Below are 25,910 nucleotides of genomic sequence, written 5' to 3'. Positions count from 1 at the left end.
TGTTCTCAGTTGCTGAGATGATTTGGGATGGAGCTGCCTTCTAAACAAATATCCCATCCCAAACCTTTCAGAGGTTTGATGGTGCAAATCTGTGATTAATCTGAACCTGCATATAGCACAAATACACTGGGGAGATGACGCAAATTGCCTTTAAAAGGCATAGGCAAGGTTTCATATCTACATCATTATTTTGTTTCCTTGCCAAGTTTTAGGCAGATCCAAACCCCTAACAAGGAATTCTGAGCGGCCTCATAACTCTATACTTCCCAGGAATAGTTTTCACAGGTAAGCCGGTTTTCATCAAGTAGGCCAGAATTTCAACAGGCACAAAAAAGCCTTCCTGCATGTCCTTAGGAAGGAGCAAGCCCCCTTGGCCTGAGTAACCCTGCAACTGGCTTCGCCGCTTGCACCCTTCACTTAGAGGAAGTACTGCCTAAAGGTTTCAGCAGAGGGCCTTTGTCAGTTTTCTGCCTCCTTGCCATGCCCCTCCACACTTAAAAGATGAATAACGACCCATCTGCTGATTAGATTCAAGGAAGTATTGTATTTGACAGAATAAAGCAGAAATTAAAAACGAAAAGCAAAATGATGCACTAATCATTTCTTTACACCTTTGCTTGTGGTTTTCGTTACACCAGACCCCTCTCCCTTTGAAGCTTTCAGCTGAGTTGGACTTGAGCCACCAGTCTTCCCCTTTGAGGCTCTTGGCCCCTTTTTGGGTGTTGGGTTTGTTGTTTTCGAAAGGTTAGAAGGAGGGTAGTGGTGATATTCACTTTGGAGCACACTCCCCTCTGGGGCTGCGGATATTATTTCCGGTACACCAAAAGGCCAGGGCGGCCTTTCACTTGTGTTGAACACCAGCTCTCTCAGATTCTGCATCTGCCTCAGCTCCTCCAAGCGGTCTTCGTATTCCCTCGCTTCCTCCTCCCTCCGCTGGGCTGAGTGGGCTCTTAACTCCTCACGGAGGTCGGCAAAGAAGTCTGCCAAATGAAGAGGATATAAGTAAAAAAGCAGGCCCGCTGTGTCTGGCACTAGATAAATGCCCCCCCCCCCCCAATTCCTTTTCCTACTGTCCATTCTCAGCAAATGTGCAGCGGGAATCTATGACTTACCAGGGGATTTTTTTTTTAAGGGCAACAGTGTGTGCACTCTTGGCCAAAATAATATGAATTATTTGCAATGACATGGAGTCTGCATCATCCGGAAGACAATTGCTCTTTAGGAGCGGGGAGCTCTGTGTCAGCAGCTGCTGCCTCTAGGAATGGGCACAGAGTGTTCCTTTATGTGGGGATGACTAGTGGAACCCCACAAGTTTTTGACTAGTGAGCGTCACTGGAACGACTGCCCTTTTGGCCTTGGAACCAGCTCAGGCAGGAAGTTGGAGAGTCACTCAAATGTTCTGCACTTAATTATCCCAGGGACATGAGGCAGCTGCTCTGCTGAAGCTATGGAGTGCTGGGTCTGGTCAGTCCATAAATGGGAAGACCCTCTGGAAATGCAACGTAGAGCTCCATAGCAGAGAGAAGTGACATACTGTGTATAAATGTAATGACTGTTAATAAACTTTGCTTTATAAACTTACACATAGCATCATATATTAGATTTATATACAGACCGCCAAAAATCTCAGGGCGGTTCACAAGATGAAAACATTTTAGTTATTCACCAGATAAAAACATTTATTTTGTTGAAACCAACAAAACAATAGCCCCTCCCCTTCTCTCCCACAAACACATTTAAAAGGCTGTAGATAAACAGCCAAAGGCCTGGGAAAAGAGGAATGTTTTCGCCTGGCACCTAAAGTTTGGTAATAATGTGCCAAGCGAGCTTCCCTGGGGAGAGCATTCCACAAATGGGGAGCCACTGCAGAGAAGGCCCATTCTCCCCCTTCCCCATTTTTTAAAATTAATTTTCACAAAGACAAACAAACAAACACAAATCATAATTGTCTTAAAAATTATACTTATTGACATTGTTAAGTGACTTCCTCACTTCCCCTTGGTTGAATTTCCATGCATATCCATTTAACGGTTTTCCAAATCAGTTTTTAAAAAAATTACGTTTAGCTTTACTTATATCACTTAACTTATATAAAATCCTAAACCAATTAGTTATCTGCAAGTTATTTTCAACTACGAAAAGGCCCATTCTCGTGTTGCCACCCTCCAGACCTTGCGTGGAAGAGGCACCATGCAGAGAAGGTCCTCGGTCCCCAATGTTCCTAACACCTAAAACCTGGCCTGGAAACTTTGGGGGTACCTTTTTCTATGCTCAAAGGTATAGCGAGATCAGACCACTCCTCGTCGCTGTCTTCTGAACTGTCCTCCTCTTCTTCAGTTTGGACGGTGTCTTTCTGATTGGGAACACCCTGCGTATCCAGTTCTTTCAGATGGGGCAGAGCTGCCAACACGCGCTCCCTTGGGATGGCCAGAAGGAAGCAAGAGTTCTCAAGCTGGGCATCAAACAAAACAACTCCCATCTTCAAAGCCCATGGCAGCCCCCTAGTGAGGTGGGAACAGTGGCTAAAGGAGAGGCAAGCTTCCTAGATGCACCTGTTTCTTTGGCACTTGAATGAAGAATCGGACACAGAGGCCTCCCCCCCCCAAAAAAAAAGCTGCTAGAAGCCATGCTGTTTTGCTTAGAAAGCCCTGCCACCACTTCCCACATCTCCCATCCATTCTGATCCTTCCCTTGACTTTTTCCTGTGGTACTGTGCATGGAAACCTCCATTCCTGCAGGATGCCCAGGCAACAGGCAGGCAGGTCCCAGAGATGGGGCAGGTATGCCAACACAGGGAACTGGATGAGGGGGTTGCACTCTTCATCCCTCTCCTGTAGGTTCTACATGGGCATGACACACATGCCTAAAGCTGTTGGGTGGGATATTATGCAGGAGCGTGGATCGATTCTTGGCTTTACCTGTAGCTGTTCTGCTTAGTGCATTCGTTTCCTGTAAGGTCAAGGATCACGAGGCTCCGGGGCAGCTCATCTGTACAGAAAGTTAGGCAGAAGCGGGGAAGCTGATGGGAATAAATGCATACAGGATACAGGGCTGGCTTATTCAAGTTTAGCACATGAAGCAAAAAATGGGGGATGAGCTCCTTTTTTACATGGGGCAGCTGCCTTTCTGGTATAGTCAAACCTTGGTTCTCATGGCTTAGTTGAAGAAACAAATCGGCTTCCGAACGCCAAAAACCAAGAAGTAAGTATTCCAGGTTTGAACATTTTTTCATCAACACGGCTTCTGCTTGAGTGCAGGAAGCACCTGCAGCCAATCGGAAGCCGCGCCTTGATTTCTGAACATTCTGAGAGTCGAGTGGACTTCCAGAACGGATTAAATTTGAGAACCAAAGTACCACTGTACTAGCTTCTGAAGCTAAAATAAGGGTGGTAAACAGATCTGATCTGTCAACCCAGTGGGAAATTCACCTGCACAAGAGAATTTGAGTTGGCAGGTACTGGATTTCAAGAGGGGTTTTGTTTTGTTTTGTTTTGTTATTTATGTACAGAGTACTCCTAGCCCAGTGTTTTATTAGTCAAATTGGCTGGATTAGCAGCCGGCCAGTTTAATTTAGTCTTAATACCCATCAGAGTAGACGGATGGGTGAGTTGTTTTCCACAATGGATCCCAGGAAACTTGATAGTCCCGAAGAGAGTATTGCAGGTGGTGAAGCCTAGTGTAGGAAAAGCTGTACCTGTGTCCAGTGTTTCAATGCGGTTCTGTGAGAGATCCAGAAACTTCAGCTTCGGGAGACTATGGAGGTTCTCCACTTGGCTAATGCGGTTCCCGGCTAGTGTCAGAAAACTGCAGTTGCATGAGAACACAATAGGAGGAGGTGGTGAGATCCAGGAGACCAAGGATGACTCTGCCTTCTAGAGAAGGGGAACTGCACATGGAAGCCGTGATTTACTTCTCATTGGGCAGCAGGAAAGAGTTGTAATGCAACTCTCAAAGCCCAGATGCAGTCAGCCTCTTTTCCCTTCACTCTCCTTTATCCCCTGCATTGGTTTACAATTAGCAATGCACTTCTGCTCCTCACAATTAAAACTCCCTGTACCTTTGCTTCTGATGATGGAAGCATAAAAATATCCCCTCCACAACGAAAACCAACACACCAGAGAGAAGGCCTTTAGCCTATATTCTCTTTATGGTGGGAATAATACCTCTCTGGGCAGGTCCACGCCATACATTTAAAGAACATTTAATGCACATTTTGGAGAAGCCAAGTGCTTTAAATGTGCATTGAATGTTATTTAATAGGAGGGGGAACTGTATTTCCCATTATTCTTTGGGGGAAGTCATGTGCTTTAAATGAGCTTTGGGTGTACTTTACATGTATGGTGTGGATCCTCTAACTCATCTTTGGTTGGCCGCCTTATCTCCTCCAACTCTACTCCCAGTTCTCTTCTGCCATGATCCTCCTATGCATCACAGCCTTCCCTGCTCTGTTCATCGAACTACTTCTTATTCCTCCTTCAGGACCCACTACTTGAATAAAATATTGACTCCCCAGTTGGCTTGATTTAGAAGCGGTTGAAATTATCTAACTTCCGCACAAAATGTCCTTTTAGAGGTAGGTAGGGAGGTTGGTAGGTAGATGATAGATAGATAGATAGATAGATAGATAGATAGATAGATAGATAGATACAGACGTACCTTTGAAGTCAAACGGAATCCATTCCAGAAGTCTGTTCGACTTCCAAAACGTTCAACTTCCAAGGCGCGGCTTCCAATTGGCTGCAGGAGAAACCTGCAGCCAATCGGAAGCTGTGGAAGCTGCACCAGACATTGGGCTTCTGAAAATCATTCAAAAACCGGAACAATCACTTTTGGTTTTCGAGTGTTCAGGAGCCAAAACGTTTTAAGTTTACAGGCGTTTGGCTTCTGAGGTTCCACTTTATAATGTTGGGAAAACAAGTAATTTTACTTACGTCAAGTTTGGAAAGCAGCTCAAGTTCTCAATTTTCTCTATTTGGTTCTAAAATGAAATTAACATTAATCAGCTTCAGAACCTCTGAATAATGGAGCTCATGAATGCACACACAAGCAATTTTTCCTGCCTGTGTTCTTGGTTCAGTACTGCTTCAACACACAACCAAACTTTTTCACCAAGTCCTTGAACTTGGCCCAATACCTTTCTCCTGGGATGCTTCTATACTAACTGACCAGGTTTTGACAGGGCCCCATCTTTCCAAGAGAATGTTGTTGTACCATGGCAGTGAACAGTGTGGTGACATATTTTACCTGTTGCAGGTAGAGGCTGTGGACCTGCTCTAAACCTTGCAGATTTGCGATGCAGCTAATTCTCTCTCTGTCTAGCCTGAGGGTATGAAGAGAAGCCAAGGCTTGGGATCTAAAAGGAAGAGAAATTTATCAGAAAGCAGCCCCACAGCTCCTCTCCTTCCAGCCCTGGATATTATCATCATCTGGATTAAAGCTCAATGCATAAGATACTCACATACTCTCTGGGGACTCTTTCTCCACTGGAATGTTCAGGTTCCTCTGAGCAATGAGGGATTTTGTCATACTCACTCCTCCTATGGGGAGATAACTTCTGTGAGTTATCTGAAAGCAAAACCACTGGAATTCCCTTTAGATCACAAAGCCAGGTGATGTTTAGCTAACAATTCACTTGAAGTGCCATATTAGACCAAGGGTAGTAATAAAAAAATAAGCATGTCTTCTAAAGGCTCAAATCGCTTCCTATTCATTGACTTCATGATGCTCTAGGGTTGCCCTATTTTGAAGACGAAAAAAGAGGGCACATCTGCCGACTTCTGCATTTAACTATGGCTCACTATGACTCTACCCATGAAAAAGAGGACGTGTCCTGGAAAAAGAGGACACGTGGCAACGCTATGCAAGGATGGGCAGAACATAATTTGTAGTTCAGTGTTGGGACTAGTCCTTTTTTTGGTGGATCACCTGGCACCTGCTGGTTGCTGGGCTTCTGCTAAGGAAGCTTACGTAAGTGGACTTTGATGTGATCCATCAAGGCTCTGACTACATTTATATGGTTTTAAGGAAGAGACTGAGTGCATATTTGTATATTCCGACACTTAATATTGATTAGTTATGCCTGCATATTCTCATTTAAAAAAAGAACCAGAAAAACTGACATCTTCTCTGAACAGAGGAACGTTGCAAGACCTGTTCTCTGAGCAAATGCAGCAGTGGTTGGTGTAGGTTGACATGTCTCCACCATTCTGTAGTCCTGTCTCTGCCATTTTGTGCTATCTCATGCTCCCATGGCAGCCATATTGTGACTGGCGCCCATGACGCTTTCTTAAAATTCCAAATGTTTCCACTGTCTCAAAAAGGACTGAACTTCCACAGCCACTGCCCATCATGAATAATGATTTGGAAGATTGGCAGCAACAGCAGCAGATACATTCTATGCCTGAGAAATTCTTAGTCTCTTGTTAATTATGCCATTTTAATGTGCATTTTGTATTTTACTTTCTTTAGTAATGTTTTCTTTTGAAATGTTATTATTAATTTATTTGTTGGCTTTGCTGTGTTAAATGTGCATTTTTCACTTGACCTCCGTTGTAATGTTTTATTTTGAAATCTTCAAAACAACATTTTTGTTTCCCATTACAGTAATTGCATTGCTTCAGATGTATGCTTTATATTTGACTTTCTTCTGTACTATGGATGGTTTTATTTGACATTTTAATGTAGGTTGTAAACTGCTTTGAGGTTTTTTTCCTTAAAAATATAATGTGGGATAGAAATTAATAATAATAATAGCCCTATAATACAATGCACAATCAATCAAAAGGATTCTAATTTTCAAGTTCACCTAGTTTTGTGCATTAGCTCTTACATGCAAACTTGTTTCATATTTATAATGGAAAGCAAATAAGATCTAACAAATTATTAAGAGCAATTGGCACAGGAGAGTAGCTGGAGTGCCCATAATGTTGACAAAGGAAGTTTTCCACCTGCTGAATTTCTCCTCCTCCCCAAAAGCCAATCCTACACAGATAGAGTTGTGGGTGTCTATGTAGAATTCATCATGTGAAAGGCTGGACTGGATGAATCCCAAGCAAGAATGAAGACTGCCGGAAGAAATATCAACAACCTCAGTTATGCAGATGACACAACTTTGATGGTTGAAAGTAAGGAGGAATTTAAAAACCTCTAAATGAGGGTGAAATGAGGAGAGAGCAAAATATGGTGTGAAGCTCAACATAAAAAAAACCAAGATCATGGCCACTGGTCCCATCACCTCCTGGCAAATAGAAGGGGAAGAAATGAAGGCAGTGAGAGATTTTACTTTCTTGGGCTCTATGATCACTGCAGGTGGTGACAGCAGCCATGAAATTAAAAGACACCTGCTTCCTGGGAGAAAAGCGATGACAAACCTAGACAGCATCTTAAAAAGCAGAGACATCACCTTGCCGACAAAGGTCCATATAGTTTTTCCCAGTAGTGATGTATGGAAGTGAGAGCTGGACCATAAAGAAGACTGATCGCCAAAGAATTGAAGCTTTTGAATTATGGTGCTGAAGGAGACTCTTGAGAGTCCCATGGACTGCAAGAAGATCAAACCTCTCCATTCTTAAGGAAATCAGCCCCGAGTGCTCACTGGAAGGACAGATCCTGAAGCTGGGGCTCCAATACTTTGGCCACCTCATGAGAAGAGAAGACTCCCTGGAAAAGACTCTGATGTTGGGGAAGACTGAGGGCACAAGGAGAAGGGGACGACAGAGGACGAGATGGTTGGATAGTGTTCTCGAAGCTACAAACATGAGTTTGACCAAACTGCGGGAGGCAGTGGAAGACAGGAGGGCCTGGCATGCTCTGGTCCATGGGGTCACGAAGAGTCGGACACGGCTATACGACTAAACAACAATAAAATGTACCTGTACATATAACACACAGAGAACCAGCCCCACTTAGGGGTTAAGGCACCTTTAGACACGATTACTCACCTCCTGACATCATTGATGGAAAGGGTCACCAGCCGGGATACCTTGACCACACCACTCCCAGCAATGCAACAGGCCTATCTATGCTAAGTGTGAGGCACCCTGGGAATTTGTGGTGCTGTGAGACGGGGAGGAAGGGAACCTGAAGCAGCTACAGTTTGGAAATCTCCATAGCAACCGTTCGGAACTAGTGTCAAGGTCGTCCTGGCAACAAGCCCTGGGAGCGGGGATGGGGAGAAACGGCCTTAGCAGCAGACGCAGCAGCTTGGACGTTGCCTAGCAACGGGTGGGAAATCGCGGGATCTCCTTAGCAACAGGCAGAGAGGGTGATGTGGGATTCCCCTTAGGAAGGTGTGGAAGGCTTCCCTTGAAAGTGGCCGTGCTGCAACTGCGGGAGGGGAGAGAGGAGGGTGATTTGTGGGGGTGGCGCAGTGCCCTTTCGGGCAAGAGCTTGCAGCAGGATTCTGCCTAGCCAGGAGAATGCATGCACTGGGGTCTGTTTCTCCTGAGGGATGTTAGGCATCCTTTGCGGGGCATCCTTTGCAAAGCCTCAAAGGCTTGAGAAGGGGGTCTTCCGAGTTGCACCTTGAGGAGAGGGGGCACCCCGGTCCGAAGGAGGCCTTAAGCAACACCTGGAATGGGGGGGGGTCTTGAGGAAGGGTCTCAGCTGTAGCGAGAGACGGGGCGGGGGTCTCGGTGAGATTTTATTTTTTTAGAAGCAACAGCTTGGCGCGTTTAGGGGGGTGGATGGAGGAGGTCGTGAAGTCTTTCCTTAGCAACAAGCGAGGGCCGCTGGGAAACAAAAACATCCACCTTTCACTTCTATGAAACAATTGTAGAGCAGAAGGAGAGCGCGTAACCCGTTGCTAATAGCCAGGAGGTTTCTTTTTATTTGTCAGGCTTCATAATGGGGAAAAATGGGTTCCTTCTCCTTTAAACCTCCCCACCGCCCACCCAAGGAGGAGCTATGCTTCCCATCCCATAATGCTCGCCTTCTGTTCGCCGCACACCCCTCAAGATGGCTGCTGTTACTCGCTGGTGCGAAAGGTTTTGCAAAACCGGTAAGGGCAAGATAGATGTTGGGGAAGTTTTTTTCTCCTGCAGTTACTGGTTGCTAAGAACTGCCCCTTTCACGCGTTGCATTTTCTCCCCTTCCTCCAGCCTCGTGGGGATCCAGTGCCCTACATCTCGCCCTGTTGAAATCCAGAATCTTAATAATTTTCTTCCCACCCCACCATCCGAGATCCAGCATGTGGCATTTCTGGGGTGGTCTTTTTATTATTATTAGACAGACTCTGTGGCGTGTCCAGTCATTCATTTCAAGGCTAATAAGGTATTGCAGAGCTAAAGGCAGCTGCATCGGTTCTTTAAACCCGTGCAGCCCTCGAATGACTCTTGTGGGGAGAGCTAGGCTCAAAGTTCCCACAAATTCGGGTTTCGACCCCAGCCCAGCCTGGCCTTTCCTCAAATGTGTGATCGAATTTGTTGCGGCAAGGGAAATTACCCAGTCTGGCACTGAAGTGGAAGTGAAGTTGGTGGGCATGCAGATTGCACTATCATAGAATTATAGAACTGGAAGGGTCCACCAGGGTCATCGCCCTGCAATGCAGGAATCTTTGGCAGAAAATAAATTTAGTTCGGTCTCTTAAAATGTATAATCTGTCATTTGTCATTCTTGTGAAACGTATTATTGGCCATTGTAATGTTTGTTGAATATGGTAACAAGCTGGAGAAAATCTGCCCGTAATGAGTTTCCTATTGAGGCACCCAAAATGCAAACTGTCTATAAATAATATGAATGGGAGGCAGTTCTAAGTTCTTTGTTCCTCTGATGCCAGAACAGCAAAAATAATGTTCCTTACCACTTTGTTCCTTGCTATTAATTATATACTCAGAATTTACATTTACCGTATTTTTCCATGTATAAGATGAGCTTTTTTGACCCAAAAATGAGGTTCAAAATTTAGGGTCGTCTTATACACGGGGTGGGGTGGGGACGACGGACCAATCGCCACTTAAAATCTCGGGCTCGGGCTTCATTCCAGCGGGTGAGCAATTTTCTGCATTGGCCACTTGATTGTTGGGGAGAAATGCCGAAAATCGCTCACCCGCCGGAACACAGCACACAACCATTCGCATCTCAGAAACCACCTATCAGCTGTCTGATCGCCGCCAGCGGCTGCCAATCACACTCCCACTTGCTGCAACAAGGACAGCTGTCTGTTGGCTGCTGCAGCGGCAAGCGGGAGGGCTAATGGCGGCGATCGGGCAGCTGATACGTGGTTTCTGAAACACAAGCAGTTGTGTGCTGCGTTCTGGCTGGTGAGCGATTTTCGACATTCCTCCCCAAATAACCCCCCCCCCCAAAAGCTCAGTCCTCCCCCATTTTCTAATATAAGGTAAAGGGACTCCTGACCATTAGGTCCAGTCGTGACTGACTCTGGGGTTGCGGCGCTCATCTCGCTTTATTGGCCAAGGGAGCCAGCGTACAGCATGACTAAGCCGCTTCTGGCGAACCAGAGCAGCGCACTGAAACGCCGTTTACCTTCCTGCCGGAGCGGTACCTATTTATCTCCTTGCACTTTGACATGCTTTCGAACGCTAGTTTGGCAGGAGCAGGCACCGAGCAACGGGAGCTCACCCCGTCACGGGGATTCGAACCGCCGACCTTCTGATTGGCAAGTCCTAGGCTCTGTGGTTTAACCCACAGCTCCACCCGCATCCCTCATTTTCTAATATAGGGGTCATCTTATACATGGGGGCGTCTTATAGACGGAAAAGTACGGTACTTCCCTAGTACCGTTAGGAATAGGCTGTACTGTACTGTTGTCCTTCCAGGCCATTAACATTTGGTAACCCCCCCCCCCACTCAAGCTGTGTTAAGAATTCCTGTGTGCATACATATTCAAAATTGCGCTTTCGAACCTGTTTCAGCTCATCTCTGACGCTGAGTTACCAGAGCTGCATGCAATGCTATAACTATAGGCACGCTATAAATATGTAGAACAGCATTCGGATGCTTCTTTGTGCCTTTAATTTTTCCGCCTTCTGCTGTAATCTGTAATTTAGCTGGCTTGCATGAGTCACAAAGCTTTCTACTCTGTAAGTGTCTGTTAATGTTGCTGCCTGTTTCTGGAGCACTAGTTTGGAATGTGTGGATTAGTATGTGGAGTGGCAACACCTGTGGAAGTAAGAGTGGGTGACTATTTCATCCTTTGGAACACTAGGATTCTATGCTTCTCCTTAGCTCAGTTTTTTATGGTTGGAAAGGATGGGATTACACAGTATGAGAGCCCACAGAATGTCCTACATTTGGGGGTTGTGTCTTGGGGGGGCCTAGCCATTCTGATTGTTCTGCTTTTCCATTGCTCCAGATTGGCTGCCCACCCTTCAGCTTATTCGCCATGGCTCCAAAGCCGTCACTCGCCATTGGAGACCTATGCATTTTGTGCGTCAGAAGCTGATGGAGGTGACAAAATACATCCCACCAAAGCCTTTGATCCCGGAGAGGTGCATCAAACCCCAAGTGAAACAAGTTGAAGAGGTAACAACACAACACACCCTTCTGCGCTGATTGTTACTGTCTGAACTCTGTGGTGCAGAGCCTTCAAAATCATAGAGTAGGCTCTCTGCCCTTCTTTATTCATGTTTTTGCCAATTGCAGCAGTGCTGTTATGAACTCTGAATGCAAATGATGTCTGATGTTCTGCTCTTTTCCTGAACCTTGACTGTATTCCTTTCAGTGCCTGCTGAAGACATTATTATATAGACAATCCTATCCCACCTACTCTGACGTTTAGAAAGTTTCAGGCAATTTTATTTGTTTTAGTCTACTTTGCCGTGGTTTTAATGTTCTGTATGTTTTAAATTACGGTTGTAAACTTTTGGTGATAATTTTATTGCTTTATCTGTAAACTGCTTTGAGGTTTTTCTACAATATAGCTGTGTGTGTGTGTGTGTGTGTGCGCGCACACACACACACACACACACACACATACAGTGGTACCTCAGAAGTCCATTCGACTTCCAAAACGTTTAGAAACCAAGGTGCGGCTTCCAATTGGCTGCAGTAAGCTCCTGCAGCCAGTTAGAAGCTGCGGAAGTCACATCAAACATTTGGGTTCCAAAGAACGTTCGCAAACTGAATGCTCACTTCCAGGTTTGTGGCGTTTGGGAGCCAAAACATTCGACTCGCAAGGCATTTGGGATCCAAGGTACGAGAGAGAGAGAGAGAGAGAGAGAGAGAGAGAGAGAGAGAAACCACACACACACACACACACACACACACCCCTTTTGAGGCAGAATCATTGGCAAGCTCTTAACTGTTTGCCCCAAGTGAAGGATTGGAGGTACACAAAACAGGTCACTGAATTTTTGTTCTGGAAAATGAAGTCCTTGAAAAAGGACTCATTTGCAGAAAATCCTCTTTAAGGGCTTGAATTGAAGGAACTACTTAGAGTAATGCAAAGGTGTCTTATTACCTAATGGAATTCACTCTCCTATGACAAACAACTTTTGAAACTTTCCTCATTTCTATGTGATACAGGGAAAGCTGCTAATCACTCTAAAGTTGGTTTCTGTAACTCACAAATATATATTTTATAAGAGTTTGCAGTATAGAAGTAAATAAATAATAATGAGTGATAATCACTATAGCAGGTTTTGCACATGCTGCCTGTTTAGCCTGGATATAGCTCAGTTGGTTAAGAGTGTGGTGCTGATAACGCCAAGGTTGCAGGTTCGATCCCCATCTGGGGCAGCTTCCTATGCCTGCATTGCAGGGGGTTGGACTAGATGATCCTCAGGGTCCCTTCCAACTCTGTGATTCTTTGAAATCACAGGGATAAAGCTTCATAGCATGAAAACTTTCTAATGGAGTTCAGGCTTGAATGAAAACATTTCATTTGGTTTTAATGCTTCATTAGGAATGCACAGAGCATGGAAATGCCCTGTTCCCTGGGCAGGATAGGTAGATCTAAATCATCGGGAACACAATGTCAATTTAAACCACTGATTTAAATCAAGTTTAATCTAATTCATTTGTTTTCTGAACAGGCATGCATACTGAATGCCATTGCTGTTCAATTCGCAACTGAACAGAACCTTTATGTTACCTACAAAGATAACTCAAAACCTCTGCACTCTGCCTGCCTTTTGCAGCACAGAATTTACATCTGTGTAGCTTTCGACAGCTTTGTGGGTTTTCAGTGTGGTGTAGTGGTTAAGAGCAGTGGACTTGTAATCTGGTGAACCGGGTTCGATTCCCCACTCCTCCACATGCAGCTGCTGGGTGACCTTGGGCTAGTCACCCTCCTCTGAAGTCTCTCAGCCCCACTCACCTTACAGAATGTTTGTTGTGGGGGAGGAAGGGAAAAGAGATTGTTAGCCGCTTTGAGACTCCTTTGGCTAGTGATAAAGTGGGATATCAAATCCAAACTCTTCTTCTTCTTCATTCTTTTCAAATCTAATGGCAGCAAACAAAATTTCTCGCCTTCCCCAGGAAAATGGCTATGTGAAGCTGTTGCGTCGAGATGTCGAACAAGCATTCCACGAGAGTAAAATGATTGCTATCTGCCAGTACAACCAAGTTCCTGCAAATGACATGGTACTCATGGGGTATCGACTGCGGAAGTATAACATCCATGTCAAATACTTCCCCAATGAGGTACAGTTACATGCAAACAGTTCTTATAGGAATAGAGAGGGCAATGTGCCTTAGAGCATGTTGCCTCATTTTCCCCCAAGCAATTTTCCGTATCCTGTGAAAGCAAAACTTAATCAGAGCTAAGCTTTGACATGCAAATCTGCTGTATTGGATATATAAAATGCTGCATGAGGTGCCTGTATTCATTGATATCTTGACGGACTTTGTATCTGGGCAGCAGATAAACAGAAACTGCTGTTGCTTAGGCATTTCATTAGAAAGCACCCATTTCCAGCAAGTTTGGCGTGCGAAATTTGGAGACCCTTTTGGAGACGTCTGCTCAGAAACAACAACATCCAAGGAATTTTGAGTGAAGCGGAAATTTTGATTTGGCTAGCAAAATTCCCTAGAGGGCCTTCTCGTTCCTTGCCCAATGTATAGCAGCAAAATATCAAATGGCAATTAGAGTTTGACCAGTCCGCTGGCTCAGTCCAATCCTACAGTATACTAGCCCAACTACTTCTCCCAGTCCCCTGTAGTTTCTGCCCCATATCCCCCTCACTAGATTCAGCCTTTCTTTAAACTGAATGTTGCCTTACAGCTAGTGGTGTACAGACCGCAACCCGGAGACCCTTCATGGTCCTTTAAAAGTTCCAATGCAGTAAGAGAGGTTGTAGTTACAGCATCACTTAACGCTTATTTCTTCACTTGTAAATCAAAACTGGAGTCCTGCCCTGGTTCAGCAGGTATTTTCTCCATGTTTAATTGGTTCTATACTTCCACCTTTCCAGGTCATGATACCCTTTCTTTCGGAATCCAAATATAAGAATCTCCTTCCTCTCTTTGTGGGGCGCAACCTCCTACTGATGAGTCCGGAAACGAGGGCACAGGAAATGCTGCGAGTCCTGAGGGGTGTGCCACAAATCAACCTCCTAGGTAAGTGTTGAAAGATGGATGGCTAAATTCTGTGTTATCAAATGGATTCAGAAATGAGGACCAGGTCATGAGTTGAGGTATGCTGGAATGCAGATTTCCATCTGGATATTGAGGCAGTACTTGATTCACAACTCTTGTTGATTTAGCAAGCATGGAAACATCCCGATGGAATTTTATTATCAATTAAAACAGACTTCACAGGCTGGTAAATAGAGAGGCAAATGCTGCCTAATGCTCATCTCTGTACTATAGCTTCCTAAAAGATTACATCACATGCTGACTGTTGTAATATTATTAAATAGTTTTAAGAATCAGAGTGAATACAAAAGGCAGTTGTGGTGCAGTCCGTATTCAAAAGGCTTATCTTTGGCGATCGCTCGTAGCCGAGTAAGATTGTCTTCCATGAACACAGTGAGTGTGTAAGTGACTGTGGAGGCCAATTCTGGATGCACACATCCTTCCACAGTGGGGACATAGGTTTCCGGGCGGGACTTGACCATGGTGAGGATTTGCCAAGCGTGCCTTCCTCTTAGCACATTTCTCCCTTTTTTCCTGAGTTCAAGCACCTTCAAAGTCCATGACACCTTTGGTAAAGGCTGTTCTCCAACTGGAGCGCTCGTAGGCCAGTGTTTCCCAGTTGTCTGGGTTTATACTACTTTTTTTTTTTTTTTAGATTTGCCTTGAGAGAGTCTTTAAACCTCTTCTGTTGACCACCAGCATTACGCTTTCCATTTTTAAGTTTGGAATAGAGTATATCAACTGTATTCAGCTAATAGGAGTTGGGGATAGAAATCAACTGGGGGATGTCAGCAACAACAAGCGTGGATGGCAGAGGGGTGAGTCAGGCAGCAATGAAGGAAAGGCTCTTGATAACAGAGAGGAAGCCAGTGAACATAGAGCCACAGGGAGAGGCCACAGAATGGTCTGAAGACACATGATGCAGATTCCTTACCAAAGCTAAGGGAACCTGGCCCTGCAAATTGCCTGTATGTGAAACCACTTGGGAAACATGTAAAGTTCTTTGGAAAGAAGAGGTGGGTAAAAACTGAGACTCGGGTGCATGAACTTGAATGCCCCGTGCTAACCCAGCTGTGTCTGCCTGGGTACCGAGACTCAGCACACCATTATTCCAGGTTAGTCCATGAATTTCAGTGCACCTCCTTTGAGTAGGACATCTTTGGATACAACCCTATGTCTTCTTTTAAAAATGATTGTCCTTTCAAAAAAACCTATTCAATCTACAACCAGTACTATAAAGTTTTGATTTGGCAACCCTCTTCCAAATCACTTTTTTTTAGTTTTTCATTTATACTTTTCAAATTTTTACATTTCATTAGATTTACAATCAATTGAAAATTTCAAAATTTGAGTTCCTTCTCCCCACCCCTTTCTGCGGTTCTTTAAATTTGTTTTTTAATACTTTCTGCATATCCAAGTTCATTTAACTTGCTCATTTAATTATCTACTGTAAATATATCCTCTTATAAAACTGCAGGTTATTACAATAATCCTATTGTTTTTATCTGTTTACAATTTATCTGTAAATATTCAATGAACCATTTCCATTCTTTTATAAAAAGTTTGTTATCTTGATTTCTTATTCTTCCGGTAAGTTTTGTATCCATCCTTCTTTACTGGTACTTCTGCTTCTTTCCACATTTGGACAAGTAACATTTTTGCTGGTATAGAAGTATACGTAAATAAATTTCTATACAATTTAGGTAGTTCTGTCCCCATAATTCCCAAAGAAAAGCTTCTGGGTTTTTTTTAAATAAAAGTTATTTTGAACATCCTTTTCGATTCATTATATATCATTTCCCAGTAAGCTTTAACCTTACTACAAGACCACCACATATGATGAAAAGAACCTCTTTCTGTTTACATTTCCAACATTTGTTTGATTTAGATTTATACATTTTTGCCAGTTTACTTGGTGTTAGATACAAACGATATATCATTTCCATATAACCGTACTTTTCCGTCTATAAGACTCCCCCATGTATAAGACACCCCCTATTTGGGGGGGCTCAAATTTAAGAAAATGGGGGGGGCACAGAGTTGTTGAGCTTTTTGGGGGGGAATCACCCTGGGTTGTTGAGCTTTTTTGGGGGGGGGGGATTGCCAAAAATCATTCACCGTTGCCATTGCAAAATCCGACTCTCGTCTGTCCCCTCGCTGGCAGAAGCTGACAATCGCCCGCCCTATTGCTGCAGTGTCAGCCAATCAACACCACCCATTGATGCAGCAACCAATAACACGTACAGTAGCCGCGGCAGCAACCAATCAAATGTCCACCCTATGGCACTATCCATGTATAAGACGACCCCCTTTTTCTATCATGATTTTCACAGAAAAATACCTAGTCTTATACACGGAAAAATACGGTAATTTCCCTTAAACTATAACATGCTGTAAATTTTATAGCCATGTTCCACAATCGTTCCCAAGCTTCCATATCTATATTATGACTGATATCTGTCATCACTATTTTTTTTATTTTTAGTACTTCTGAATGTTACTGATGGTGCCTATTTTCTCATCCTTCCAGGAGCTTGTGTTGACAACACCATCCTAAGCAAACAAGGTTTCACAAACTATGCCAAACTCCCGTCCATGGTGACTGCCCAAGGGGAGGTTGTGGGTGCCCTCTCTCTCATGACATCCCAGACTAGCACACTTCTACAACGCGGCCCTGTTCACTTGACTTCCTTGCTGGACCAGTATGTCAAACAGCAGAACTGTGAATCAGTTGAAGCAAAGGAGACAGGGACTCTGGACAAGTCAGAAGCCCTTTGATGAACTTTCTTCCCATTTCTGCTCATTGCTTCAGGCACAACTTGTATTCTGTTTGTTGGCATGTTTGTATACTGGGTGGGGCAAAGTTGGATGGCTGAATTCTGTATATCAAGTGGATTTGGGAATGAGGACCAGATCATGAACGAGGTATATGCTGGAATGCAGATTTCCATCTGGATATTGAGGCAGTACTTGATTCACAACTCTCGTTGATTTAGCAAGCATGAAAGTATCCCGATGGAAGTTTATTATCAATTAAAACAGACTTCACAGGCTGATAAATAGAGAGGCAAAATGTTACATGCAGCCTAATGTTCATCTCTCTGGTACAGCTTCCTAAAAAAATTATGTCACATGCTCACTGTTGTAATAATATTAAATATTTTTAAGCATCCCGCTGTGTGTGTCTTACTGTGTTGGGCTACAACTGGGATGAAGGTAAGCAGTGCACTGAATATAATCTGTGAAACCAAATAGGAGTTCTGTGAACTCAATGCATGCACATTTTATTAATAGGGTGTAACTCTAGTAAGTTGCTTTTGAGGCACTCCAAAGTGGATTAAAATGTTCACTTGCTCTTCCAGCAAGAATACCCCTTAATGTTTAATAGAAATGTTTGCTTACATGATGTACTTGTTCTGTTGTTTTGGGAGGGGGACTGGGTGATAATGAAATGTTATTTATGTAATGTATTGTGTAATACTGGCCTTTCCGGGATAGAATCCAGGGCAGTTTACAAAAACTGAAACAGCAAGAACAAGATAAAAAAACATGAAATATGACTAAATAGATAGCAGACACATGATATAACAATATTTTAAAGTGCTAGAAGGGGGGGAAAAATGATTTTTTTGCCAGGCTGGCACCAGTATCCAGCAAGCCTCCCACAACTGGATCCTGTCTATAGAACAGTGATGGCTAACCTGTGCCCTGAAGGCAGAATTTCACCTCCAGTGGGTATTTTGTGGACTCTCACGAGCCCCACAAAATTTGCCTTTTTTTTATTAAAAAAAAACTTTTTAAAAAAATTACTGACTGCTCCCATAAGATATGATACTATGATACGATACTGCGATGCCAAAAGGTTTTTTATTCCCTTATAAAAAATATTTTTTGCTTATTTCTCCCACTGTGATGCCAAACGTTTTTGGTGCCCTCCCCAATGCCATTTAAAAAAACAAATTGTTAACTAACACCTGCTTTGGCACTTAGACCAGGCCCATTTGGTCACGTGGCTCCCAGATGGTTGGTCATAGGTCATTGTGGCCCTCAATCCCCAAAAGTTTTTACACCCCCATTCTTGAGAATGAGTTGTACTTCAGATGAAACAGGGAATTGGAGGTTGGGGTTGGCAGGTGCCTTTAGTCATCTAGTTAAGTCTATAGGCAGGATGTTGTGGAAGGAGTTGCTCCATCAGGTGCTTGAATCTCAAGTGGTTTGGGGCTTTGAAAGCAGGCACCAACACTTTGGATTGGGCTCTTTGACTGCCAGACTGCTATATTATTATTATTTTCTACCCCACCCATCTGGCTGGGTTTCCCCAGCCACTCTGGGCGGCTTCCAACAAAAGATTAAAAATACATTAAAACATCAGCCATTAAAAACTTCCCTAAACAGGTCTGCCTTCAGATGTCTTCTAAATGTCAGAGAGTTGTTTATTTATTTGACATCTGATGGGAGGGCGTTCCACAGGGTGGGCGCCACTACCGAGAAGGCCCTCTGCCTGGTTCCCTGTAACTTCGCTTCTCGCAGTGAGGGAACCGCCAGAAGGCCCTCGGCGCTGGACCTCAGTATCCAGGTTGAACGATGGGGGTGGAGATGCTCCTTCAGGTATCCTGATCAACTCCTCATGATTTCATAGAATCATAGAATTGTATAAATTTAACAAAAGCATTGCCTGCACCCTTTCAAGCCTATTGTCATAGCAGTAAAGGGTAGGAACTTGCTTTTTAAAAAAATAACGCGCTGAGTGAAAACAGAATTGGAGGCTGTTGAATGGGATGTGGACCTTTTGTCATGACTTTGACGTTTCTGGCCTTTGTGCATCTTTGCTGTTGTTTCAATTTGAGCCTTTTGTGCCCTACCAGGAATGTATGGTTAAACAAGTCCAACCCTCTTTTTCCTATTGCATTCCTCCAACTTACCACTGAATGACCTGACAAAACACGCAGCCGTTTCTAGAATCTCTGTGGTCCCAGCATGAGTCATAAATGCATTCTGTGTGATAACAACCAGCTGTTCCTGAAAAGACAAAAATTGCTTTCCCCGCTGGTGGTCTGCCAAGTGACCAGTGAAAAGGCAATAGGCATGACAGAGCAAGTAGCAGTTCATTGCCCTAGGAACTCTTAATTTGTGAGGAAGGGTATGAGACTTTTGTAGTTGCCAGGCTCCTTTAATGGGGAGTCTTGACAGCTAAAGCAGGTTTGAAACAGGTTAAGATTTGTGGCATAATTAGACATTGGGGAGTGATTCATCTATGTTGTGGCTGGTTGTATCTGCTAAGCTTGTTTAGGAAAGGCATTCAGCGACATTACTGCCTGCCAATTGAGCACCTGTAGAGAGAGAGAGAAAGAGATTTGAAGAGAAAGGCTTTTTGAACTGAATACCATTTCTCCATAATACAAAATACGCTTGGGCAGGTTGAGATTACTCAGTGGAGAATGTATCAACATCTTCCTATTTTTCAAAGCCTCAAGCAGGATAACAATTGTAACTCTGTTGAACACCATAAAAATGCTATAGAAATAGATGATGTTATTTCATCTCAGATTAAGCACTGACAATTAATCCTTCAGAATTAGGGACTGGGAGGCAGATGTGCTTGTTACACCAAATGAATCGTAAGTCTTCATGAGAGTCGGCTACATCATCGGCTGTAGAGGTTTTCCAAATACTAACCTCCAAAACATAAGTTTTATTCCAAAGACTACACATCAGAGTGCACATAATTATGCTGTAATGAGATATAAAACTGCAAGAGGGGTTCAGAATGTCAAACCTTGGTGTATGGTAGAAAAGTGGTGACATCTCATCTTGGGACAGAAACTATTAACCTAGCCAAAATAGGTGATAGACATAATTTATGTAGGCAAAAGCAGGCAGTTCCTGGGTGCTCTCGCACTCAAGTACAGGAATGGTGGGCCTCTGAAGGGCCTAAAACATCTGGAGGACCACATAACTATTGGCCATACTGCCTGGGATTGAAGCAAGTTGAGTCCAGCATCAACTGGAAGCCCAGTGGTTCCACATCCCTGTTCTAGTATATAACAAAGAAAAGGAATTCCAGAGGTAAGCTGTTCAGGCTGGCTGCTTTCAAGAATTACCTTTGGAGGAACATCCAAGGCTTCATAAACCATGGTTTATGGTGACATGGATAAGCAACTCCCTCCCATTGCACGCTGGAATGCACGAAACCAGAGTTCCCCATAATGTCTGAACCTGCCAGGTCTGGCTTAATGTTGATCAACAAATCAGGAAAATAAGCCAGGAGAGCATCCTTAAACGGGATTGAATTTTGAGACACAGTTGTAGGGCTAGGGACAAAACCTGCCCCTGGTCTCAGACTCTAGCATGAGCAAAGCCAAAGAGCAGATTTAGTCCGCACCTTGGGAAATCCAGCTGCTATGTATACAGCTGATATGGTACATTGCTTTTAGGCACACAAACCATGATTGATGTTGCTAGGAGAGCTGAGGATGGTTTGGAAAGGCAGCTGATAAGCACTCAAAAAGTAAATACGGTATAATATAAAATCAGTGGACACAGTCCTGTAAACAATTGTCTTCTTGCACAAACCTTACTTACATGAGTGGGAGAAATGCACTGGTGCCCATCACGTTGATAGGGCCTGCTCAGGAGAACTCGCCGGATGATGTGAACAATTAGCACAGCCTAGGAAGCCGCCTTATAGGAAGTCAGAGGATTGGTTCATCTAGTCCAGGCTTCCTCAAACTCAGCCCTCCAGGTGTTTTGAAACTACATTCCCCATCATCCCTGACCACTGGTCATGCTAGCTAGGTATCATGGGAGTTGTAGGCCAAAAACATCTGGAGGGCCGAGGTTGAGGAAGCCTGATGTATTTGATTGTTTCAATGGTGGTGGATGTGGTTATCGTTTAGAGACACTTCGTAGGAAGTGACTCATAGATGGAATAAAATAAACAAATGACTACTAGCCTCCTCTTTCTCTTTAACAGCTTGTTTTTGTTGTAACTGACAGTCCTTTTGTGGTACTTTAAAGGCAGACAGATATATTGCATGGCACAAGCTGTTGTGACCCAACCCATTTTGTCGCACACAAACACGACCAAATATTTTAAAAACTGTGAGTAAATGCAAGAGGCATAAGCCTTTTATATATTTCAGGGCCATTTGGTCTCGCTGTTAATCCCCCGCACCCCAGAGATGTATATCTCTGTGAACTGAAGATCATCATTCCATGCACCTGACGACGGGGCCTCGCAATTACAAAAGCATACATTACAACAAATCCATTCTTTAAGGTGCCATTTGCAGCTTCTCTGTACTTGCACGGTTTGCTCCAGATAGGATCTGATCCCCCAAGCCTCTTTCAGAAGCATCGGTAATTATTTAAGTAGGGATTTTCGGATTATATATACGGCCAGGGTTGAAAATGAAAGCAGTTTGCAGAGTATTTAACAGGAATAATTGCACACACGCAATCCAGGCGAAACTGAGGACTTCTGGCAGCAGCGGGAGAATTTTTGCATAAATACAAATATAGAGATTTTTAAAACAACTTGGGGGGGGGACACCCCATCCTTGGCAGCTCAGTAGGTACTGAGCATGCTTAGTGAAAGAAGAACATTTAAGGAAGGGGGTGGAACAATCAGTGGAGGATCCTGGAAAAAGGATAATTGGTTCTGACCAGTAAGCTGTTCCGCAGTGGAATGGACTCCCTTGGGAGGTTGTGGACTTCCTTGGAGGTTTTTAAGTAGAGTTTGGATGGCCACCTGTGATGGATGCTTTGGTTGAGATTCCTGCATTAAAGAGGGTTGGACTGGATGTCCTCCAGGGTCCCTTCCAATTCTACAGTTCTGATTCTGTGGTTGGCCCCGTGTTACAAGAGCACTCCCGTTAGGACCTGAGGATAGGCTACTGCATAGCTGTCAACTTTCAGATTTGGAAATAAGGGATCAGCAGCCTCGAAAATAAGGGATCAGTAGCCTCACCTGTCCTGGGGACAGTCTACGGGATATCTAACAATCCGGGATAGCAGCGGGAAGCAGCGGGAAACGGCGCTGGAATAAGGGAATTTCCCGCAAAAAAAGGGAAGGTTGACAGCTATGGGCTACTGCAACATTTTGTTGCAGCCGACAGAACTTCCTGCCGTCACATCACTCACTCCGCTTGGCGCGGCTCCGCCCTGATGCTGCTGCAAACAGACCCCCAGTCCTAGTCGGGCAGATTTCCAAAGGAGAACTTCTCCCGTCGAGGGGCAACCACTCTGCACGGAGGCAGAAGACCAGCCGGCTTCCACCCGGTCCTCCAAGAGGCAGGGCGGCAGAGGCGAGCCAAAGCGCAGCCAAGCTGCAAAAGGTGGATTAACTCAAGAGCACCACCAGCGAGAGGGCTGGCTGCTTGCGACTTAGCTTGGCAGCTGCTTCCTGATTCCGGTTTGCAGCAGCAGCAGCAGCAGCGGCAGCAGCAACAAACAGCCGTTGCTGCAGGAATTGGAAAACGGAGAGTCCAGAGAGACGGGAGGCGAAAGCAAGCATCGCCTCTGCGCGCAGGTAGGCGGCTGATCAATAAAACCATCACTCTCTGCCCACCTCCTGCATCCCTCTCTTGCCATGGGGAGGGGAGGGGGCACCTCCTTTGGACTGTGTGTAGTTGGGAGGGCAGGAAGGAGGAGGAAGCAGGGCGGGTTGTTCGGGACTTTGCCCTGTGGACTGGACAGCAGATGGGGAGTGGAAGGAGAGCCTGCTCTTTCTATTTTTGGTAAGGCAAATGTTGCAGCCTGGCGAAGCGGGATTTCCTGGGAGCGAGTGGGGCTAGAGGCTAAAGGGGGGTGGAAGAGTCAGAGAAAGAGAGACGCCGAGGAATTTTGTTTCCCCATCTTCAGAGGGGTGGACTGTGGACCTACGGTCGAGAAAGAGGTCAGGAAATTTCCTAATGGGGAGGGAAATAGGAGTGGGGGTTTTTTGTTCTGTTTTCATGGACAGAAACAGCCTGATGGGAATGTGGTCCAGGGAAGGCACTGGGAGGAGGGGTTGTTGTTTTTGTTTTTATTATGTATTTTGCATGGTTTTATCTTGTATTTTATGCTGTGAACCGCCCTGGGAGCTGCGGAGGAAGGGCGGTATGCAGATTTAATAAATAATATTAGTAATAGGTATGGGAACTGTGGGATTTGGAAGGGATGTGATGGTTGCCTGGGGTGTGGGGAAGGTAAAGGCATTTGGGGAAGTGGGGCTTAAGGGACGGATGACAGATTGGCCCACAGAGAAAGTTTGTCCCCATTTCAAAGACTTGTGGGGAGGAGAAAGGGGGATTTTAGTTTCAGGGAGAGATAAATAGGAGGCATTAGATGGATTTTAGCATCTATTATGCCTCAATAAAGAATTCTCTGGCCAAGAGAGTCATGGGCATGATTTTTCTCCATGGCGAAGGTATAGGAGTGCTTGAGGTTTTGACTTGGGGAGGGGCCCCTGGGGGAACTGAAGGGCCCCTGGGGGAAAGTTGGGATGGTCAGGTGAACTGTACTCCACAGCATCAATAGATAGTGGATTATTCCACAGCACAGAGAAAAATGTGAAGGGGAAGTGGGAGGGAAGAATTAATTGGAAAACTAACAGCTTGGTACAAAAGCAAGGGGGTCACAAAAGAAAAAGAAAAAGCCTAGAAATGCAGTCCTGGAAATAAACGTACCCAGAGGTTACTGAAGGGTTGGTTTGTGTGTGTGTATGTATACTGTATGTTGATTAATGTATACATTGATGTTCTCACTTGATGATTGCAACATCCAGCAATTGCTTGGGTCCACATTCACGCCATAGGTCTAGTGCAGGGGTCAGCAAACTTTTTCAGCAGAGGGCCGGTTCACTGTCCCTCAGATGTTGTGGGGGGCCGGCCTATATTTTGAAAGGAAAAAAAAAGAACAAATTCCTATGCCTCACAAATAACCCAGAGATGCATTTTAAATAAAAGCTCACATTCTACTCATGTAAAAACACCAGGCAGCCCCCACAAATAACCCAGAGATGCATTTTAAATAAAAGGACACATTCTACTCATGTAAAAACACGCTGATTCCCGGACCGCCCGCGGGCCGGATTTAGAATGCGAATGGGCCAGATCCGGCCCCTGGGCCTTAGTTTGCCTACCCATGGTCTAGTGCATTATGACACCACTTTAGGCAGCCATGGCCTTCCCACAAAGAATTCTGGGAGCTGTAGTCCATTAAGGGTGCTGAGACTCACAGAGCTACAATTCTCGGAGTGGCTTAACAATCAAATCGCTTTCCCCAGGAAACTCTGAGAATTGTAGCTATGGGAGAATAGGGGTCTCCCGACAACTTTCAGCACCCAGAATTATTTGGGGGAAGCCATGACTGTTTAAAGTAGCATCATAGTGCTTTAAATATCTGGTGTGCATGTGGCACAGCATGGGCCTTCGCAGACCAAATTTTTGTATTGCCTCTGACACAACTATTTGTGCTGAAGTAGCTCATTCAACATCAGCAATGAATTAAAGAGCAATCAAATGTTGTGCGAGCCTACTTTCAAGGACCCGATCCAGAATTTATGAATTATTTCCATGGAAAAGCATTGCATTTGGGCAGTCGTTGGATGATCTGAAATTTCTGTCTGTGGGGTAAGATCCGTGATGATGCATTCACACATCCGCACACCGGTCATCACTTGATGTTGCAGTCATCAGGTCATGCACATGCACATGCACATGTATAAACCAGCTTTTATTTCCTTGCTGCACTAGTTAGAGTATTCAGATATTCCAGGATGCGTCTCCAGCCTTTGGAAGGAGATTCCTTTGGTCCTTCTTCTATTGCTGGAGTTTACGGTTTGATAATTCTTCCAAAGGGATGTGACTTACAAAAAAATGTCACTGTGTATTCTCGCCCCCGCCCCTAGCTCGCCAGCCAACAATTCCTTCTAAACAAGACATTCCACTATATCCGCTCCCCTCCCTATTCTGTCCCCCCTCTCCTATCTGCGCATGTGTGTACACACACACACAAACCTTCCCTTCTTAATGAACTCTAAGCTTGGTACACCCAGTTCCTTCAGACTTTCTTCATTTAGGCCCCTTCTCTTCTTCGTAGCTCTTTCTCTTTTCTTGACTCCTTTCCAATGTTGCCAATGCCACTCCTGAGCAGTGGTACTCAGAACTGAATGTGCTATTATTCTAAATGGAGCCTTGCCAGTTACCAAGTCCAGCAATTCTATTAACTTCCCAAGAACTGAGAACTATGCTTTTGTCGCTACAGTCTAAAAACGTCATTGGGCATTGTTTACAGCGTACCATCAGAAATCGGGGGCGGGTAACAACCAAACTTCCGGTTCCCGTTTACAGCTCCATTGTGGTGTTTTAGGGTCAAAGGGGGTGTCAGCCTTG

At 44.5% G+C, this 25,910-nt stretch overlaps 3 protein-coding genes across 7 annotated transcripts in view; 2 read left to right on the top strand and 1 right to left on the bottom strand.

Annotated features, from left to right (window-relative positions):
• Window positions 1-524: 524 nt before the first annotated feature.
• On the bottom strand, window positions 525-8,210 carry LRRC46 (leucine rich repeat containing 46). 2 transcript variants are annotated; one of them, XM_081838173.1, is made up of 8 exons: window positions 7,941-8,210; window positions 5,459-5,537; window positions 5,245-5,353; window positions 4,932-4,978; window positions 3,695-3,804; window positions 2,919-2,988; window positions 2,260-2,417; window positions 525-980 (listed from the first exon to the last, which is right to left on the bottom strand). In XM_081838173.1, the coding sequence occupies exons 1-8, from the start codon at window positions 7,951-7,953 to the stop codon at window positions 598-600; spliced, it is 969 nt and encodes a 322-aa protein (XP_081694299.1). In that variant the 5' UTR covers window positions 7,954-8,210; the 3' UTR covers window positions 525-597. The 2 variants fall into 2 exon arrangements, with proteins under 2 accessions (XP_081694299.1, XP_081694300.1); XM_081838174.1 differs by lacking the exon at window positions 7,941-8,210 and adding an exon at window positions 6,912-7,062 and having other exon boundaries at window positions 5,459-5,539.
• Window positions 8,211-8,865: 655 nt separating this feature from the next.
• MRPL10 (mitochondrial ribosomal protein L10) lies at window positions 8,866-17,707 on the top strand. Its single transcript, XM_081838242.1, has 5 exons — window positions 8,866-8,998; window positions 11,312-11,481; window positions 13,438-13,602; window positions 14,373-14,517; window positions 17,066-17,707. Exons 1-5 carry the CDS (start codon window positions 8,956-8,958, stop codon window positions 17,311-17,313), a joined length of 771 nt encoding a protein of 256 aa, XP_081694368.1. The 5' UTR covers window positions 8,866-8,955; the 3' UTR covers window positions 17,314-17,707.
• A 4,737-nt stretch (window positions 17,708-22,444) lies between these two features.
• The window catches only part of OSBPL7 (oxysterol binding protein like 7), a 34,627-nt gene continuing 31,161 nt past the window's right edge, over window positions 22,445-25,910 (top strand). Inside the window, exon 1 of one of the 4 annotated variants that reach the window (XR_014150688.1) lies at window positions 22,445-23,065. The gene's annotated coding sequence lies outside the window, so the exon portion shown is untranslated. The other 3 variants (XM_081837717.1, XM_081837719.1, XM_081837718.1) reach the window with 3 other exon arrangements.

Source organism: Podarcis erhardii (genome assembly GCF_964252035.2).
Source record: "Podarcis erhardii genome assembly, chromosome: 13".
In the NCBI taxonomy this organism is placed as follows: Eukaryota; Metazoa; Chordata; class Lepidosauria; order Squamata; family Lacertidae; genus Podarcis; species Podarcis erhardii.
Note: the sequence above shows the minus strand (reverse complement) of the source record. Positions and strands in the feature narration are given on the sequence as shown.

Excerpts from the sequence above, each read along its gene's own strand:
- LRRC46 (XM_081838173.1), bottom strand. Across the intron at positions 3,805-4,931 it reads AGCTGCTTTCCAAACTTGAC|TTTTCTGACACTAGCCGGGA; the intron begins GTAAGTAAAATT and ends ATGCAACTGCAG. Across the intron at positions 2,418-2,918 it reads ACTAAGCAGAACAGCTACAG|GGAGCGCGTGTTGGCAGCTC; the intron begins GTAAAGCCAAGA and ends GGCCATCCCAAG.
- MRPL10 (XM_081838242.1), top strand. The coding sequence starts at position 8,956 with ATGGCTGCTGTTACTCGCTGGTGCGAAAGGTTTTGCAAAACCG. Across the intron at positions 13,603-14,372 it reads TCAAATACTTCCCCAATGAG|GTCATGATACCCTTTCTTTC; the intron begins GTACAGTTACAT and ends CCACCTTTCCAG. Across the intron at positions 14,518-17,065 it reads GCCACAAATCAACCTCCTAG|GAGCTTGTGTTGACAACACC; the intron begins GTAAGTGTTGAA and ends TCATCCTTCCAG.